This window comes from Pantherophis guttatus, chromosome 1 (genome assembly GCF_059756535.1).
Source record: "Pantherophis guttatus breed Tessera chromosome 1, ASM5975653v1, whole genome shotgun sequence".
In the NCBI taxonomy this organism is placed as follows: Eukaryota; Metazoa; Chordata; class Lepidosauria; order Squamata; family Colubridae; genus Pantherophis; species Pantherophis guttatus.
Genome location: NC_142063.1, coordinates 20,804,715 through 20,822,305, shown reverse-complemented (window position 1 = coordinate 20,822,305; position 17,591 = coordinate 20,804,715). Strand labels below are relative to the sequence as shown.

The window sequence follows — 17,591 nt, the reverse complement described above, 5'->3', positions numbered from 1 at the left end:
TCTTTGAGCTTTTTCCCCTGCCCACTGTCCAGTTGTGGGCTACACTTTCTGTTATCTAACTTTATCTATCTATTCCCTCGACAGTGTTCCCTTGCCCAGTCCCCCAAGATCTTTCCCACATACAATTATAGTGAGCTACCAGAAAACTGTAATGGCGTAAAAGTTGCTGTAGTGGTAACAATCCCTATCCTTGCAGTCTTGATCCTGGCAAATGGTGCTGTCTCTATTTACAGTGTACAACTCACATTAAGAACAGGGATTTCTAGTTTTGTTTCTCTGCCAGCCTCCCAAAGATCACCAGCTAGTGGGGAGCCAAATACCCATCACTCTCCTTAACATACATTGGGGTGGGAGGTTAAACATTTTGACAAAAGGTTAGAACAGGTTCCTGCTGAAAGGAATTGTGTAGAACACTTGCACCAAAGTAAAGCTGTCCATTAGGCTCCTTCTGCACACAGGTATAGTGCTGTTCTAGAATTGCACTAAATCTGTGTTCAAAAGCAGCCTAGAGCAGCTCAAATTTTCAGGCATAGGGGGAACTGAATTATGAGGCAGCAAAGAGAGTGTGGGTTTTCTTTCAACTTCATATATGAACCGCCCACCATGTCCAGTCAGCTGGCGTTCAGGTTGATCCAGGCAGGATCCAGGCTTCAAAAATTTTAGCAAGGGGTTCTCTGCCCGGTTGCTAGGTGGGCGTGGCCATGGTGGGCATGGCCTAGTTGGCCTCCTGCATCACGGGTGGGTGGGTGGTGCACGTTTGTGCCCTCCCCGGGCTCCGGAAGCTTTTTTCAAACCTCCGGGAGGGCAAAAACAGCCTCCCCAGCCTCCAGAGGCCCTCTGGAGGCCTTCCCGAACTTCCAGTAGGCCCATTTTTCACCCTCTGTATGCGCCCTGCACTTACCTGCATCCAAAACAGGCCACGTGGGAACTCCTGGGAGAGGCAGGGTGGGGTGGGCGGGGCCAGCCAGGAGTGGGATTTGGGGGATTTGCACAGAATCTTAGCTAGAGGTTCATCTAGAGACCCCTGCGAACCCCCAGCAGCCCACCCCTGGACCAGGCCTCTGAGTCAGGAATCAGTTCAAAGATCTGGTGGGTACCGGGGGAGAGGCTCGGTTAAAAGAATCAGACTCTGAAAACAGAACAGTCCTGGAGGACTGTGCTCTGATCCCTAAGGAAGGGAAAGGTACATTCATCAGCCTAAAATTACCAATAGGTGATTGGCTGATTCCATTCCTAGGAGACATTTGACTGCAATGGTTGCAGTGAAGTGCATGAGATGATACTCATGGCAAAACGATCAAAGTTTTTTGCCTTGTTTAAAGGAATTTTAATGCCAGAACAGCTAAAGACAACCTTATGAGTTTCCATAAAGTTTTTAAAGTTGGTTCCCAGATCTTCCGACAATCAATTTCCGTCCCTTCAGTCCAACTCAATTATTTTTGTGCCAGTTTTATAGAGAGAGATGATCCCAGTTTATTTAAGTCTTCCATCTGAGGCTGAGATGGGGCTGAAACAACTACCCCACCTCTTTTTAAATTATTTCTTTAAGTTAAGATTCTCATAATCTAAAATATAAATGAAAATGAAGATAATAGGGAAATGGCAAAGGGAAAAAGGGGAAGGAGAAGTGTAGGATAAAGGGCAAAAGAGGGGAAAAAAGCATTGACTTCCAACTTTTTTCAGCAGAATAAAACACAAATTAAAATTAAGGCTTCCATGTTTTACTTTTACATGAAGCACTTAGCAAATACTAGCCATTTCTATAACACCAAAGTAATGTAATCAGCAAATCCCAAAGTCAATATTGCATTTTCATTTTCATTCGCCTGTCAATAATTACTTCAGCTTCAACCACAACAATACACGAGCACACAATACATACAAACTTAAGGTAAACCGCTCCAGACTCGATTGCAGAAAATACGACTTCAGCAACAGAGTGGTCAATGCCTGGAATGCACTACCTGACTCTGTGGTTTCTTCCCCAAACCCCCAAAACTTTAACCTTAGACTGTCTACTGTTGACCTTACCCCATTCCTAAGAGGTCTGTAAGAGGTGTACATAAGCGCACCAACGTGCCTTCCGTCCCTGTCCTATGTCCCCATTTTATTCGTATCCATTTCATGTATTCATAATCATGTTTATACTGATATCTGTTATTTTATACATGCTTGATAAAATAAATAAATAAATAAAAATAAAATATACAGCTGTCCATCTCACAAAAGTGATTCTGGGCTGTGTACTGTCCTATCCTACTGTACCCTACTCCACAGTTGTTTGATAGTTGAGATGGACAGTATATCAATTTAGTAAAATACATAAGTCCTATGCCTAAAGCTCAGGACTAAGGTCATGTTTTATCAGCTATTTACAACTTCACCCCCTGAAAAGCTATTCTGGATGCATTTAAAAGGCCAAATTTGGTGTTCCTTTTTGCACTTGGTTGGCCTGGATTTTTGCCCTGATACAGCCTGGAATGACATGTCCTCCATTTCCACAAGGTCAAAGGAAGAATGGCCAGGAGGGTGAGGGAAAAAAACAAACCCAGTCACCACAGAGCTGCCCTGGATCTGCCCTTGATAAATGTTGTTTTAACTAATGGCATGTCACCCATTAGCTGCATCGCAGCTATCCTGAACTGGAAAACCTCTGAGTGAGCTATACAGTTTGATCGGTTTTGTGCTCGGGGCTCAAAGGCAGCTTCGATCATGGTGATGAATTTGTTTCCTTTCTGCTCTGTTGGGTGTCCGGCTCTAATAGGACATTTTAATCAATAGGAACAGGCAGGGAGATGGCTGCAGCCTTAGAAGTCCACCTTTCTCAAAATTTACAGGCAAATGTAACATGCATTTATTTATTACTCTGTTACATCTCTGTCTTGTTTTTCCTAAGGAAATCAAGTCAAAGTATATAATATTCTCTCATCCCATTTTTCCCTTACACAACACCCCTGTGAGGTAGGCTGTGATGACCAGTTCAAAGTCTCTCATAAGCTTCTGAGCCGAGGAGGGGTAGAATCTGGGTCTCCCTGCTGCCAATCCACCTAATCACCAGGCGACACTGTCCTAGCTCTTTTTGCCCAGAAAATTATTTTGTGACCAATTACTGTAGTTAGTTCCTTACGTTGCAAAAGTTCATACTATATCACAGTTTTAGGAGAAACCGCATTTAGAAATGTGTGGTTTGAGGTAAAGTACATATTGCATTTACATTTAGGTTTGGAAATTATACTGTATTTAAATACCCTGTTTTCCCCAAAATAAGACATCCCCTGATAATAAGCCCAATTGGGCTTTTGAGCGCATGGCAATCAGGCCAAGCGAAAATATAAGACAGGGTCTTATTTTCGGGGAAACACGGGTATGCATTTCAACAAGCAGGACTGATGGAAATGGAAAACTGAGCCATCCTGAATTAAAACTGTAAAAATATGCTGAGAAAGCAGTTTGTTTTTAAAAGAGTCCTAGCCCATGTATGTCCAAATTTTACGTGCTTTCAGGGACAATTGTCAACTGGAATGAACCCAAATTCAGTGACACCTTTCCTTAATCAGGCAGGCTGCATACATGTAGAACTACATCTCCCATCCTAGCTAGCCACTGTGGTACTTTAGCTGGAAAATATAGACTTTGTAATCCAACACATCTAAGGGCTCCAGACTGAGAATAATTTAGCACTTTGGGGGAAAATGCTTTCAAAAATTCAATCCATTGTTTAATCTAAATCTCATTCGCCACTTGATGCTTTGCATTTTTGTTTCTAAGTAATTAACAAGCCAAAATAGTAGTTGCATTTCAGCTGAGCACACACAACATCATGTTGTTTGTGTTTTTGACATTTTGCTGTCCTGCCTCAGAACTCCTTTGCTGAAAGTATGCAGACCTGTTGCCAAAAAAATAGTTTTACAGCTGTTTCATGTTCCTTCCTGACCTGAGATCATGGACAGCCTGCAAACACAGTCATATATTTCTTTTTCTGCTTGCGGAACAGTGACAAAGTATATTATCTTTGTCAGAATAAGCAAATGAACTTTGGGCTGGTGTTATGTTCAAATGGTGGCTGCAGGTTTGCTGAGTGATGAGGGACAACGCAGTCTTATCTACCTTGGCTGGTTCAGCCCCCTTCTCTGCACATCTGCTTTGCCATGCTTCCTACCTTTTCACTCCAACTTCCGGTCATATCTTTCTTTCTCTCCCACTGACAAAGAAGTTAACCCGGCTTTTCATCCAAATTCCTGTCTGCTTTGATGCTCAATTCAGCATCCTTTGCTTTTGGTTTTGGTTTTACTCATCATTCTTCTCTGCTTGGGAAATTTGCTGTGCTTAATCCTAACCTTAAAAAGCCAAATTTGGCTAATCCTAAAAAGCTAAACAAGGTTCTTGGATAGAAGATCCCTAGGAAAATCCACGCCTGTTGTTTAAACTGAGAAGTTTAAAAAAAAAAAAACATCCTGGAAGAAAGAAATGATAAAATTTCTTTATGTTAATTGTATTTATTTATTAAATGTTTATGCTGCCCACTTCCCTTGTAAGGTGACCACAGAGGAAATGTCCAGGAAGTCACCAAAGTTGACTTTAGCTGAATGGAAGTCTTATTTTTTTAAAAAAATGGCTTCTTGCTCATACTTACTACTCCATCATGAACAAATCGCCTTTCTTTGAGCCATGGTGGTGCAGTGGTTAGAGTGCAGTACTGCAGGCTATTTCTGCTGACTGCTGGCTGCCTGCAATTTGGCAGTTCAGATCTCACCAGGCTCAAGGTTGACTCAGCCTTCCATCTTCCGAGGTTGGTAAAATGAGGACTCAGATTGTTGGGGGCAATATGCTGACTCTATAAACCGCTGTAGAGAGGGCTGTAAAGCACTGTAAAGCTGTATATAAGTCTAAGTGCTGTTGCTATTGCTTTTCTCCTTCTTTGCTCTGTTCTCCTGCATATGCACCTCAGCACTTATGCAGGGCCATTCTATGTTGAACAATTCTTAAATTCATCTTTCCTTGGCTTCATTTAAGCTTAACTACTTTTTTTCCCCGCTTCCTATCTTGCTCTCCTTTTCCAAAAGCAAAAACTCTGATCAAAAACCTTTCAGCTAAACCCTCATCTCATCTTTGGCTAAGGGATCAACTGTAAACTACTGAGAACATGCAGGCTGGCTAGAGAATTCTGGGAGTGGAATTCCCAGAATTCCTTTAAAACACATTTTAAAAGTGGCCAAGGTTGAAAAAAACACAGGTTTACATCACCCCCAGATCAACATTTTAGAAATGCTGACTGAGATACCATCAAGGAGAGCCACAGATGGGCTTTGCCAAGAATTTGGGAAAGCAAAATCTCTTTGGTTTGCTGCTCCTTGGAACTCAAAGGCCTTTGCTTGCCTTGTGCATCGCTTCTTCTCTCTGCCTCTAATGCTTTGGGCCTGTCCACAAGTCTCCCAGCTGCCCTGCGCCTCCCACCTTCCCTGCTCGTACCAAATGCGTCGTTTCTGAGCTCAGGGAGGGAGAGGTCGGTGAGCAGAGGGGCAGAAAAACGTTCTTGTTGCTCATTGTGTCCTGTTTATGTCACCAGCTATGTACTCTGTAGAGATCACTGTGGAGAAGGACAAACTCACAGGGGAGACCAAAGTCCTGTCCAGCACCACTAGACTACCCAAAGAGAACACAGTTCAGGGAGTCAAAGTGTACGAGGACGAGCTGAAAGGTATGCACTGGACGGGAGGGTCCACAGACCAAGGATGCGTCTGGCCTCCTACAAACAGCTTTCATGCTCCCTGGGACTCAGATGGAATCCAGAGCAGCACATTGTTATTGACTCAAGAAGACTTGGCTTCCTTCCCACAGTGCAGCTGTTGGAGGTTGTGTTTGGAATTGTGTTGGGGGCTCTGATGGTGCAGTGGTTCCAGGGCAGTACAGGTAGTCCTCGGCTTACAACAGTTCATTTAGTGACGGATTGAAGTTACGACAACACTGAAACTTAAGTAACTTAAGACCATTTTTTCACACTTTACAATCTTTAAAGCATTCCCATGATGGCGTGATCAAAATTCGTGATGCATGGCAACCGGCTCACATTTATGACGGTTGCAGTGTACCAAGGTCATGGGGTCAGGTTCTGCAACCTTCTGACAAGCAAAGTCAACGGGGAAGCACAGATTCACTGTGCTGGTTGGATTAGAAAAATCCCATCTCTTCCCTTGTATCCATCTTGCTTGCAGTGTTTTGGCACACAAAGTAGAAAAACTATTGCAAAACCATTCTGTGTTCAGGAGGCAGGCTGTCTGCTGGAAATACGAGGAAAGCTCAGAAGCCAAGAAATCCTATGAATAATTATTAATATTATCCTATTTACCCAAATGAATATCTTAAGTCTAATTGACTGGATGTTATCTCCAATTGCTTAGGTCCTGCTAAATGACCTGAGTTATGGAGATTTTGCTATAAAACGTCTTTTACAGACATCCAGTAAATTTAACATTTCTAAATATTTGGTGAATCCTTTTCACATTGTGCCAACATTATAATTGGTATTAACAATCAATGTTTAATGCTCCATTATTTTTCAGCTTTAGTATATAAATTATGGTATTCAGATATTTTCTCCCAGAGTTTTTCAACAATTCAGCAGCGTTCCTTTCTGTAATAGCAGTGCCTGTGAGATCATGTTCTTATTGGTAACAGTTTGCATATTGAAACCTCACAAAATTTGGATCTCATTTTGCAAACTGTTTTCAGGCATAAAAATCCCAGTGTTTCTTTTTTCTTTTCTTTTCTTTTCTTTTTTTTTTTGCAAACAGTAAAGTTGAATTTTCCATATAAATCCCAATGGACAATTTTTGCAGTTGTATAGAGATATTTGAGATGGAGATGATGATGATGATGATGATGATTTTAGCCTAAAGTTTTTAAGTCTCCACAGGTGTCAGCATCTTGTCAGCATTGGTTGATTTTCCAGCACTAAGCAGAGTCACAACAGATCACAATACAGATACTATTCAGATGGGAAATCCCTAGGAAATTCTGGGGTGATAGGCTATATGGTGGACAGTTCAAAAAAATCTGGGAAGAAAACAATTCTAGAGCATTGTGTGATCATAAGTAGGAGTTAAGTTCAAATGACGGGCACTTTTCCCCCTCCCCCCCTTTATGGTATAAAAAAACTTAAGTCACGTTTTCCGTTTTCTGTAAACCCTCCTCAAAATGTTCCTTACTTTTCTTATCTCCCATTCCAGTGTGGAGAATAGAATAATACAAGGGATTGTTGATTATTTATTATGAAAGTGCAGGTCAAGGAATGAGTAAGAAGGACAGTCATGGTTGAAAAACCCCTAGAATTGTTTGGACCCACTCATTTCCTATCCTTACTGCTTTTGCTTTTTCTGACAAATTCAACATCCATTTTTATGCACCTAAAATAAAAAGTACATTTATGATAGCTGGGCATAAGTGGCTTTTCTAAATTTTCCACCAAATGTGTGGATGCTTGGGTTTTTTTTTTTTTTTCTGAATTTATCCATGGGGGTGGGGGGGTGGGGGGGGATCTCCAATTCTTTCTCAAGAGAAGAACTTTGAACGAGCCCCACAGAAGATGTTCCTCACTTTGGATTGAATAACAAGTAGGAAGCCAGGGAGTTTGCAGACTGCAAGAAAGTTAGATATCAATATAGAATAGAATAGAATAGAATAGAATAGAATAGAATAGAATAGAATAGAATAGAATAGAATAGAATAGAATAGAATAGAATAGAATAGAATTTTTTATTGGCCAAGTATGATTGGACACACAAGGAATTTGTCTTTGGTGCATATGATCTCAGTATACATAAAAAGAAAAGATACATTCGTCAAGAATCATAAGGTACAACACTTAATGATAGACATAGGGTACAAATAGCAATATCAGGAAACAATATCAATATAAATCGTAAGGCTACAAGCAACAAAATTACAGTCATACAGTCATAAGTGGAAGGAGATGGGTGGTGGGAACGATGAGAAGATTAATAGTAGTGCAGACTTAGTAAATAGTTTGACAGTGTTGAGGGAATTATTTGTTTAGCAGAGTGTTGGTGTTTGGGGAAAAAACTGTCCTTGTGTCTAGTTGTTCTGGTGTGCAGTGCTCTATAGCGTCGTTTTGAGGATAGGAGTTGAAACAGTTTATGTCCAGGATGTGAGGGGTCTATAGATATTTTCACAGCCCTCTTTTTGACTCGTGCAGTATACAGGTCCTCAATGGAAGGCAGGTTGGTAGCAATTGTTTTTTCTGCAGTTCTGCAGTTCTAATTATACTATATAATGGAATATATTATAATGGAAGACAAAACATTCACACATCCTTTTTGGCCTCTCATGATCACGCCATTCTCACATTCTCATCTCCGAAAGAAAAGTGAAGGTTCTTTCATCGAATTGCTTGGGAACTGGCCTCATATTAGCATACACAGAGAGAAAACAAAACACTTGAGTGAAGAACAGGTAGGTGTGGTTGGTATTTGAGGTGCTTAACTGTTGTTCTGTCAGAGGTCTACAAGATTTATCAAACCCCTCCAAAATAAAATTGCATTCTGCTTTAAAGGACAAATTCTTGGCATTTTTGAATCTCTAGTGCCACTTCAGCGTTCCTTAAGGAGTAGAAATGTATCTATGGAGATTCTCAGTCATTCAAGTCATGGTTGTCCCAAAGGTGTTTTTCAAAAGGCAAATGGACTTGTTTTCTTTCCTTCCTTTTGAAAAGCACCTTTGGAAGTAGAAATGTAATAGAATGTAGTCCAGAGTTGCGGGAAGGAGGGGCTCTTTCCCAGAGAGCCAAGAGACAACATAGCTTAGAATCTTTGGTATGCAGGAAGAGAGCGAAGGTGGACACTCCCTAGCACTTCATAGGGTAATAGTTATGTACTGTAGATAATTGATTTAGTTTAGCAAGATTTCTGTCTATAGGTGAACAACAATAAGGAAAGTACTCTGAACTTACTCCTTGGGTCTTTCTTGGGTCTTTGGGCTTGATATTAATTTTGCTGGATTAGAATGGAATAGAATAGAATTCTTTATAGAATAAAATAGAATTTTTATTGGCCAAGTGTGATTGGACACCCAAGGAATTTGTCTTGGTGCATATGCTCCCAGTGTGCATAAAATAAAAGATACGTTCATCAAGAATCATAAGGTACAACACTTAATGATAGTCATAGGGTACAAATAAGCAATCAGGAAATAATATCAATATAAATCGTAAGGGTACTAGTAACAAGGTTACAGTCATACAGTCATAAGTGGGAGGAGATGGGTGATGGGAACGATGAGAAGATGAGAAGATTAATAGTAGTGCAGACTTAATAAATAGTTTGACAATGTTGAGGGAATTATTTGTTTAGCAGAGTGATGGCATTCGGGAAAAACTGTTCTTGTGTCTAGTTGGCCAAGTGTGATTGGACACACAAGGAATTTGACTTTGGTGCATATGCTCTCAGTGAACATAAAGAAAAAATAAAATATATTCGTCAAGAAACAAGATACAACACTTAGTGATAGTCATAGGATACTAATAAGCAATCAAATCATACTAGGAAACAATAAAAACAATATAAGTTGCAAAAATACAAGCAACATGGATATAGTCATAAGTGGGAAGAGATAGGTACTAGTAAGGATGAGAGGAAGAATAGTAATACAGTCTTAGTAGTTAATTTGGCAGTGTTGTGGGAATTAGCTGTTTAGCAGAATGATGGCACTCAGGAAAAAGCTGTCCTTGTGTCTAGTTGTTCTGGTGTGCAGAGCCCTATAGCGTCATTTTGAGGGTAGAAGTTGAAACAATTTATGTCCAGGATGTGAAGGGTCTGTAGATATTTTCACAGCCCTCTTTTTGACCTGTATACAGGTCCTCAATGGAAGGCAGGTTGGTAGCAATTGTTTTTTCTGCAGTTCTAACTATCCGTTGAAGTCTGTGTCTGTCTTGGATGAATTAATGGATTAATCCATTAATCAATGGATTAATCAATTACCTGCATACAAGATGTATTCTCTGAATTGCTAGATGGGGGTTCACCTTCAACCTCTTCTTGCATATCAAATACTCCAAGCTATGTTGTTTCTGCTCTCTGGGAAAGAGTCCCTCCCTCCCTCCTGCGACAATAGTCTACATTCCACCACAAGAAACAATGATATGTGCCTGTAAGTCATTTTTGAAAGCAACAGTGAAGGTCTGGTCAGGCTTCTCTTTGTCCTCATTGTGTATCTTCTCTACCTTCTCTTGCAGTGGTCCATGCAGTTCGTACCGAAGATGGGGCTATTGAGAATGGTGTCCACCAACTCAGCTCATCCGAAGTGGATGAGCTCATCCATAAGGCCGATGAAGTGACCCTGAGTGAAGTCTCTGAGAAGGCTGCCAAAGAGGCCCAAAGCAATCTCCCAAGCCAGAAGGTCACCCCCCGGAAGGAAATCACAGGTGTGCAGGCTAAACCAATGGAGAGCCCAAAGCTTGGGGGTGATGGCCCAGAGCCTAGCAAAGAACAACCTGTCACCATGATCTTCATGGGCTACCAGAATGTGGAAGATGAAAATGAGACCAAAAAAGTGCTGGGGCTCGAAGGAGAGCAAATCAAGGCCGAACTGGTGGTGATAGAAGATGCTGAGAATAAAGCAGCCGGAGACCACACAGCAGATCACGCCCCACCTAATGGCAGCGCGATGGAACCCTTGCCTCAGAAGGACGAAAACCAAGTTGGAGCACAGCCATCAGCCAATGACACGGACCCCAAAGGAGCAGACCAGGATCTTGACATGAAGAAACAGCGTTGTAAATGCTGCTCGGTTATGTAAGAGGCTCTTGCCAAGTCCCTCCCTCAACTATACAGCCAATCAGGACTGCCTTTTCCCATCATTCTCACCTGGACACCTTGACTCCGCCTCTCCAGTTACCTTCTCAATTCTACAAAGGTCTGAGTTCAAAGTGTTGCTATTTTTACTTAACAAGATGTGCTATTTGCATCCCCCAAGGATATTTTTCCCTCTTTATTTTCAAGTGACTGGGGGAATATAAGTGCAGTGCTGGTGAAATCATGTAAAATAGCCAACAATGACACTAAATTGCCAGTCTGGTTTTTTTTCCCCTGCCTCCATTAACCCCTTTATTCATTATTTCATAAAGGAACAGACCCAAAATTTAATGATGGAAGTGATCCAATCAGTCCAGTCCCTTTTCTTTCCTATTTGGACATTTTAAATTGTAATGGTTGAATATACCTGGAAACCTTTTGATTAGAAATGAAAAAGAGCGAATATTTCCTCACAGTTCAGCCCTGTTTCCATTTTCTGAAATGTTTAAAAAAGAAAATTAATTGATCAAGAAAGGAGACTCACCATTCTTGGCTTCCTCTTGAAATTTCTGAATCTTTTGAAATCCAGTCATCTTTGATATCTCCCAAAGTCCTTCACATCCTAATTTCCTTAAGGATACTGGTGACAAAAATCTTCTATGGTGGGAATGTTAAGATCAGAAAACAATTAAGCAAGTTTTTCACAAGTTTTAAAAAGAGGTCAACTGATTTTTTTTTTTTGTGCACCACAGAACTTGGTCCTGAACCAAAACATCCAGATGTTAGAAACTGGTTTTGCCTACAAAATAATTCCATGACATCTTCACAAGAATTTATTGGCCTTCCCATCCTGTTGATTGCAGGAGCTTTGACAAGGATGTAATTGTTGAGCTTTGAAGCTCTGAAAAAGAAAAACTGGGTTGATTTTGTATGTTTTTTTCTCCCCCAAATGCCATGATGACAACTACTCTGGACTATAAGACTCTAAGCCTATGGTTGATGTCCGAGTAGACTTTATGATTCAGTGAGCAATCCCAGTCGATGATAAGAATTGTTGACGCTAAATGTATATTTTGTGGCTGCTAGACCAGTCTTCCCCAACCTAGGACTTACACATTGGACCATTTGGCTACAGATGATGGCAACTGTCATCTAACACATCTGAAGGGCATCTAGATTGGGAAAAGATACGATGGATTCGGTCAGTGGGACAGAGAGCTGTGCGGGACTGTCAGGTGCTCAGCATCGGACAATGTACCTGCAAATAGTTAAGAGGTAGAAGAACAGTTCGGTGAAAGCCCCAGATCAGATTGGTGGGGGGAATGGGAGGGTCACACAGGCTTCCCTGATGGAAGAGGCAAAATGCATTTAAAACAAACAGTAAGTAAAGACACAGGATGGGATGTCATTTGGAGGCAAAAAGGAGAAATTCTCAGCCATTAGCACAAAGAGAATAATAGGGAAACTGTAGAAGAGATAAAATTGGTGCTAGCCAACTGGCACCATGGTTCCTGATAAACTGCATCAAGGATAAAGGTCCCTCATGTCAATGGGGGGGGGCATTGTTCTGAAAATACTTCCTTCTCTCTGCTTCCCCATCAAGTCCTTTAAGGGAAAAAGTGCCCTTGGTACCACCCGTGTTTCCCAGAAAATAAGACCCTGTCTTATATTTTTTTGAACCCTGAAATAAGCGCTTGGCCTTATTGACATGCGCTCAAAAGCCCGATTGGTCTTATTATCTGGGGATGTCTTATTTTGGGGGAAACAGGGTATTAGATATTTAACATCAAGTCTTCCCTTCCCTTCCCTCCTCCTTATCGTTATCTGGGCCTTTCCCATTTTTGTTTACATCCTATAAAGCAGGGGTCTCCAACCTTGGCAACTTTAAGATTTGTGGACTTCAACTCCCAGAAGTCCCAGAATTGCTTTAAAGAGTTCTTTAGTTCAAGGCTGTTTCACAAACATTTCTTCTAATTTGTGGTGGCTGGAATTTTTGGAGATGAGATGTATCAGATTCAAAAGGTGCTGACTATCTCCATACCCCTAAAGAAACTAGAGTCTGCCACATGTCTCGGCTTCCATTCCTGAGATATTACAACCTGAATTGCCAAAGCAAACAGTTCCACCTCAGGTACTGAGACAAATAACATAAGTAGTATTTGGGTTTTGCTGCGGCTACCTTTTCTGAACGTGCACTCCCCAATTGTACGGAGACCATAGCTTCCAGGGTTCCCATCTGGCATAGACCTGTCAACCAAAATTCTGGGAAATGTAGATTGTGGAAGGTCTATCTCATATATATGAAATCAGAGGCAAAATATATGCAAATCTCCATATATGTGCATATATATAAAATCTCCAGGCTAATCATCCAGCCATGATCATACCTAGTTATAGGGCATCTTAATTTCTCTTTTGCTTAACTAAGATCCATGGATTGGCCTTGCTTTCTAAGCTATTCCCCAGCTTAGACCCCTTCATGCTGGTCAACTGTCTGTGGGGCACCACGAAGCAGTTTAATAACTGCACTTCCTGTTGTTCTACTCCTTCTTAGATTATCAGCACAGCTTTCTTTTCAAATGCTCTAAGATGGATGATCTTTGAAAATATAGATTAGTGTTCAAGGATAGGAATCAAGAAACATCAGTTCCCACCAAATTCAGCTGAAAGCTAGATTCCCACTGAGCCTTTCTAAGCATGATTTGCTGAGAAGGTGAAAGATAAGGTTCTAGTAATCTGAACAAGTTCCACTTTAAAACCAAATTTATCTTTTGGTTTGTTTGGATGGAGACTTTCTCATTTGTTTTTGTTCTTTGAACTGATGAGCTAGTTCTTCCCCTTCCAGATAATTGAAAAGTGTATACATAATTATTTTCAAAGCATCTCCTGAATCTTTCCCAAGCTCTGAACAAACCATTGCATCAATTTCTCAAAATAGTATAGCTTCCAAATGTTGTATCAGGATCCACAACATCTCCACGAACCCACACAAGTCCTAGGAGAGGGCCTTGACAAGTCTTCCTTGGACCTGATGGAAAAGCAATGAAGAAACTGTTACATGGTGGAGAAGACCCCCTGTGCACATAAGGGTGCTTCCCATAAATACCTTGAAGGGGTTTTTTTCATCCCAAAACACTAGAATCCTACAGACCAGTATCCAAGTATTTTAGTATTTTGGAGTATGTTCCTCATTCCATCTCCCTAGCAGTGTTGAGATTTGTGATAAACAGGCAATGGAATCTGATAATTATACTTGCAATGTTAGGGTTCCAAGTTAAGGAAAGCCATTTTGAGGACACTTCCTTGCATTGACCAAAAGAACCTGGAAGAAGAGTTTTCCATAACAATATCATTCAAACGTCTTCTTCCATCTGTATTCGTAAAATACATCCGTGCAAAGTTTTAGGGGAGGGAGCATTCACTGGGTGAGCTGCTTTTGCACATTTCTGCTTGGCTTGACAATCATATTTTTTCTGAAGGAAGTCATCCAGTTATCTTTCTCATCCCATGTTCTGTTTCCTTACTTTCCTGTAATTAGCAAAGCAAGCAGGCATATTGGAAGAAGCCACACAGAGATGCCCTGCTACCTCTTTCACCAGAGACATTGGGCAAGGATCAAACTTGAACTTTTTGCCTGTACAATGAGCTGTGAACCCCTCCTAATTCAAATTATTTGCTCATTGTGATCAGGGATATCCATAGTAGCTCTAAAATGAAGCAGCCAATTGGATCTGGAAGTTTTGACATGCAAAGGATAGGCTGTCCTGTTGAGTGATGGGTGTTCTTCAAATTCACTTCCTTTAAAAATGTCCTAAATTTGCAAACCTTGATGAAGAGTTGAAGGCAATCTTAAAAGAGGAAGGAGCAAGTTTCCATGGTTTGACCATTATGTAGTGTCTCCCTGCAGCTAAACTTTAGAGATAGAGAAAGAATTTAGCATTCCGGCATTGAGATGATTAGCATCTAAGAATGTGATATGGGTTACCTTTTGAGGGCAAATCACAGAGCTGGGGCTGATGCAGAAATCTCAGCACTAATACAGATGAGCTTTCTACAACATTTGTATGGATTCTCACTTGTATAGTTGGGGCTCCACATGATAATGTAGGCAATAAAAAAATAGAGGTAGAGGGGCTGAGCTGCTACTGCTATGTCATTTAGAATAGTATTTCTCAACCTTGACAACTTTTAAGATGCGTGGATTTCAACACCCAGAATTCTGGTTGGGGAATTCTGGGAGTTGAAGTTCACGCATCTTAAAAGTTGCCAAGATTGAGAAATACTGCATTAGAGCTTGGTCATTTGCCTTCGATCAGTGCCAGACAATAATCCACATGTGGACTATGCCTTATTTTATTACTATTCCCTCCCCCCCCCCTCTGGCTGAAAATTACCTTTGCATTTCCAAATGGGTGAGAGATTGGGGATGGAGACCAAGGAAGTAATATTTAAAAGCTCAAAAAATACTGCATTGGTAGTTATGATGAAGGGACATGATCATACTAACTGAATTATAAAAGGAATTCCTTGGGATTTAAGCTGGATTCAACCAATTTCCGTAGTTGGGCAAGGCTGGTTTTACTTAAAAAGTTATCATGTATTATTCTGTTACAATAAAACTGAATTATCCTGCATAATAAATACAATGTATGGGTGGTGAAATAGGGTGTTTTAAAATGAGAGATCAAGAATTGTGGGTGGAGTGGAGGAAATCCCTGTTCAACAGATTCTGGGAATCCCTTCAAATTTGGTGGGTCTGTGATATGAATCCATTCTTCCAGGGGAAGAGAAATCCATTGATGCCTCCTTGCCAAATTTCCCTATCTGACATGAAAAAGCTGGAAGAGGTGAACCCCATGACTTCCAAGCCAAGGAAAGACTGTGTTGTCTCCAGACTTTCTGCTCAAGCTGCCATTATTTTTTTTGGCTCTGGACTCAACAGTCCATTGTTGTAGTTTGTGACTTGGAAACTAGTCCTCCTTCTGTTCTCCAGGTGTGTCACCTGATCATCTGCTCAATGGGCTTCTGAAAACTCACAGCTTACCAACCATCCATCATTTTGTCAACAGCTCACAAGCCAAAAGACCCCGCATGCTGTTTGCATAAAATTGTTGGCACTTTGTGGAGACATCACTTGGGAGTCTTCTCTGCAATGGACAAGGGGCAGTCTTCAAAAGCTCTAGACATCTCAAGCTGTTCTTTGGGCCATTGGGAAGGCCCTCAACATCAGCATCTCCAGCAACCAATCTCCATCAGCAATGTCTTCTTTCCTCCACTACTCAACAATGATCTTCATCTGGGTTGTTTGACCCAAGACAAACAGCAGCAAACACTCCTACCTGGATTTCTCTGAAGCTGAGAACATCTGTCAAGGTGATTGAAGGAGAATCAAGGAATGAAGAGGCTATCCGGTGCTGCTTCAGAGATTCTGGTGCTGGTGTAGTTAAACCCCCTTCCCCACTTTTTCTCCCCCACAACCCAGTCTCTGTCTCATCTAATGTGTATGACATGGTGATGATAACCTTTGTGTGCCCAGTTCTCCACTGTTAATTCCTTTCATATTCTTTGGCTCGCAGAAGTGCACTTCCCCCTTTCTCCCAAGCTTTCCAAACATCATGGCCAACTGTTTGAAGATCTACCTTAAATACACCCTGCCACACACACATGCACACTTCTCTGTTGTTTGTTTGTAATATACTGGAACAGAGCAAATAAAAAGTGTGAATCATCTGGAATAAAAATGTTCAGAGGTGTTTCTTTCCTTTTAATAATAAGAATAAGAATAAGAATGATCCTTAGGTTGCCCTTGGAAAAATCTGCAGAAGTGGCGTATGTTAAGAATGATAAATGCCACATTGTATAGAGATGAGTAGTAGAGCAGGCCAATTCTAAAAATTGAGCATCGGTACTCAGCAAAACGAGTATTCCAAAGATGGATATGAGGGCAAATAAATATTTTTTAACATATAGCAATGACAAAGTAAAAATTCTTTCTTGGGAAACAGTGTTAAGGAATGTGTTTGAATATTAGTAGCTTGGGTTGTCCCAACTGACAATTCAAAACGCACTGACGAGGTCTCCTCAAATGGTGACAAAACATTTGCAACCAAATTGCCAAGCTCAGAACTCAAACCAACAGCCTAGAATTTCAAGAGACATGGGTCATCCTTAAAAGATTACTGGCTTGGTCACTGTAAACCTACCTTATAAAAAAGTAGGGAACCCTCCCATCATTCCCACCACTGTTCCCTTGACCTTGATTCCAACATCAAGGTTGATAGATTTTACACCCTTTGGGGCATCATACCGACCATAACTGAGACCCACCCCACTGATTTTGGTCATAAATTGTGATAGTTGTAAAGTCATCATCATGTGATTGATTCTATAACCTTGTTTTGCAGTGATTACAGGTCCTCAAATTATAAAAGTTTGTTTAGTGACTGTTCAGAGCACTGAAAAAAGTGACTTATGACCGTTTTTCACACTTAAAACGGTTATAGCATCCGCGCGGTCACATGATCAAAATTTGGATGCTCAACAACTGACTCAGATTTATGACAGCTGCAGTGTCCAGGGATCATGTGATCATTTTTTGCGACCTTCTGACAAGTAAAGTCAATGCGGAAGGCAGATTCACTTAATAACCTGTGACTAACTTAACAATTGCGCTGATTCACTTAACACCTGTGGCAAGAAACGTAATAAAATGGGACAAAATTCACTTAACAACCATCTTGCTCAGCAACAGAAATGTTGGGTTCAATTGTGGTTATAATCAAGGAT

At 40.9% G+C, this 17,591-nt stretch overlaps 1 protein-coding gene across 5 annotated transcripts in view; it reads left to right on the top strand.

Moving 5' to 3' along the window:
* PALM (paralemmin) overlaps positions 1–16,546 on the top strand; it is a 100,734-nt gene extending 84,188 nt beyond the window's left edge. For 3 of the 5 annotated variants that reach the window (XM_034437650.3, XM_087894335.1, XM_034437649.3), the window contains one exon: positions 10,247–16,546. In XM_034437650.3, the coding sequence (XP_034293541.1) occupies positions 10,247–10,809 (563 nt within the window). In that variant the 3' untranslated portion in view covers positions 10,810–16,546. Of the gene's footprint in view, positions 1–5,566; positions 5,699–10,246 lie in introns of all 5 variants that reach the window. The other 2 variants (XM_034437648.3, XM_034437647.3) reach the window with 1 other exon arrangement.
* The last annotated feature ends 1,045 nt before the right edge of the window (positions 16,547–17,591 follow it).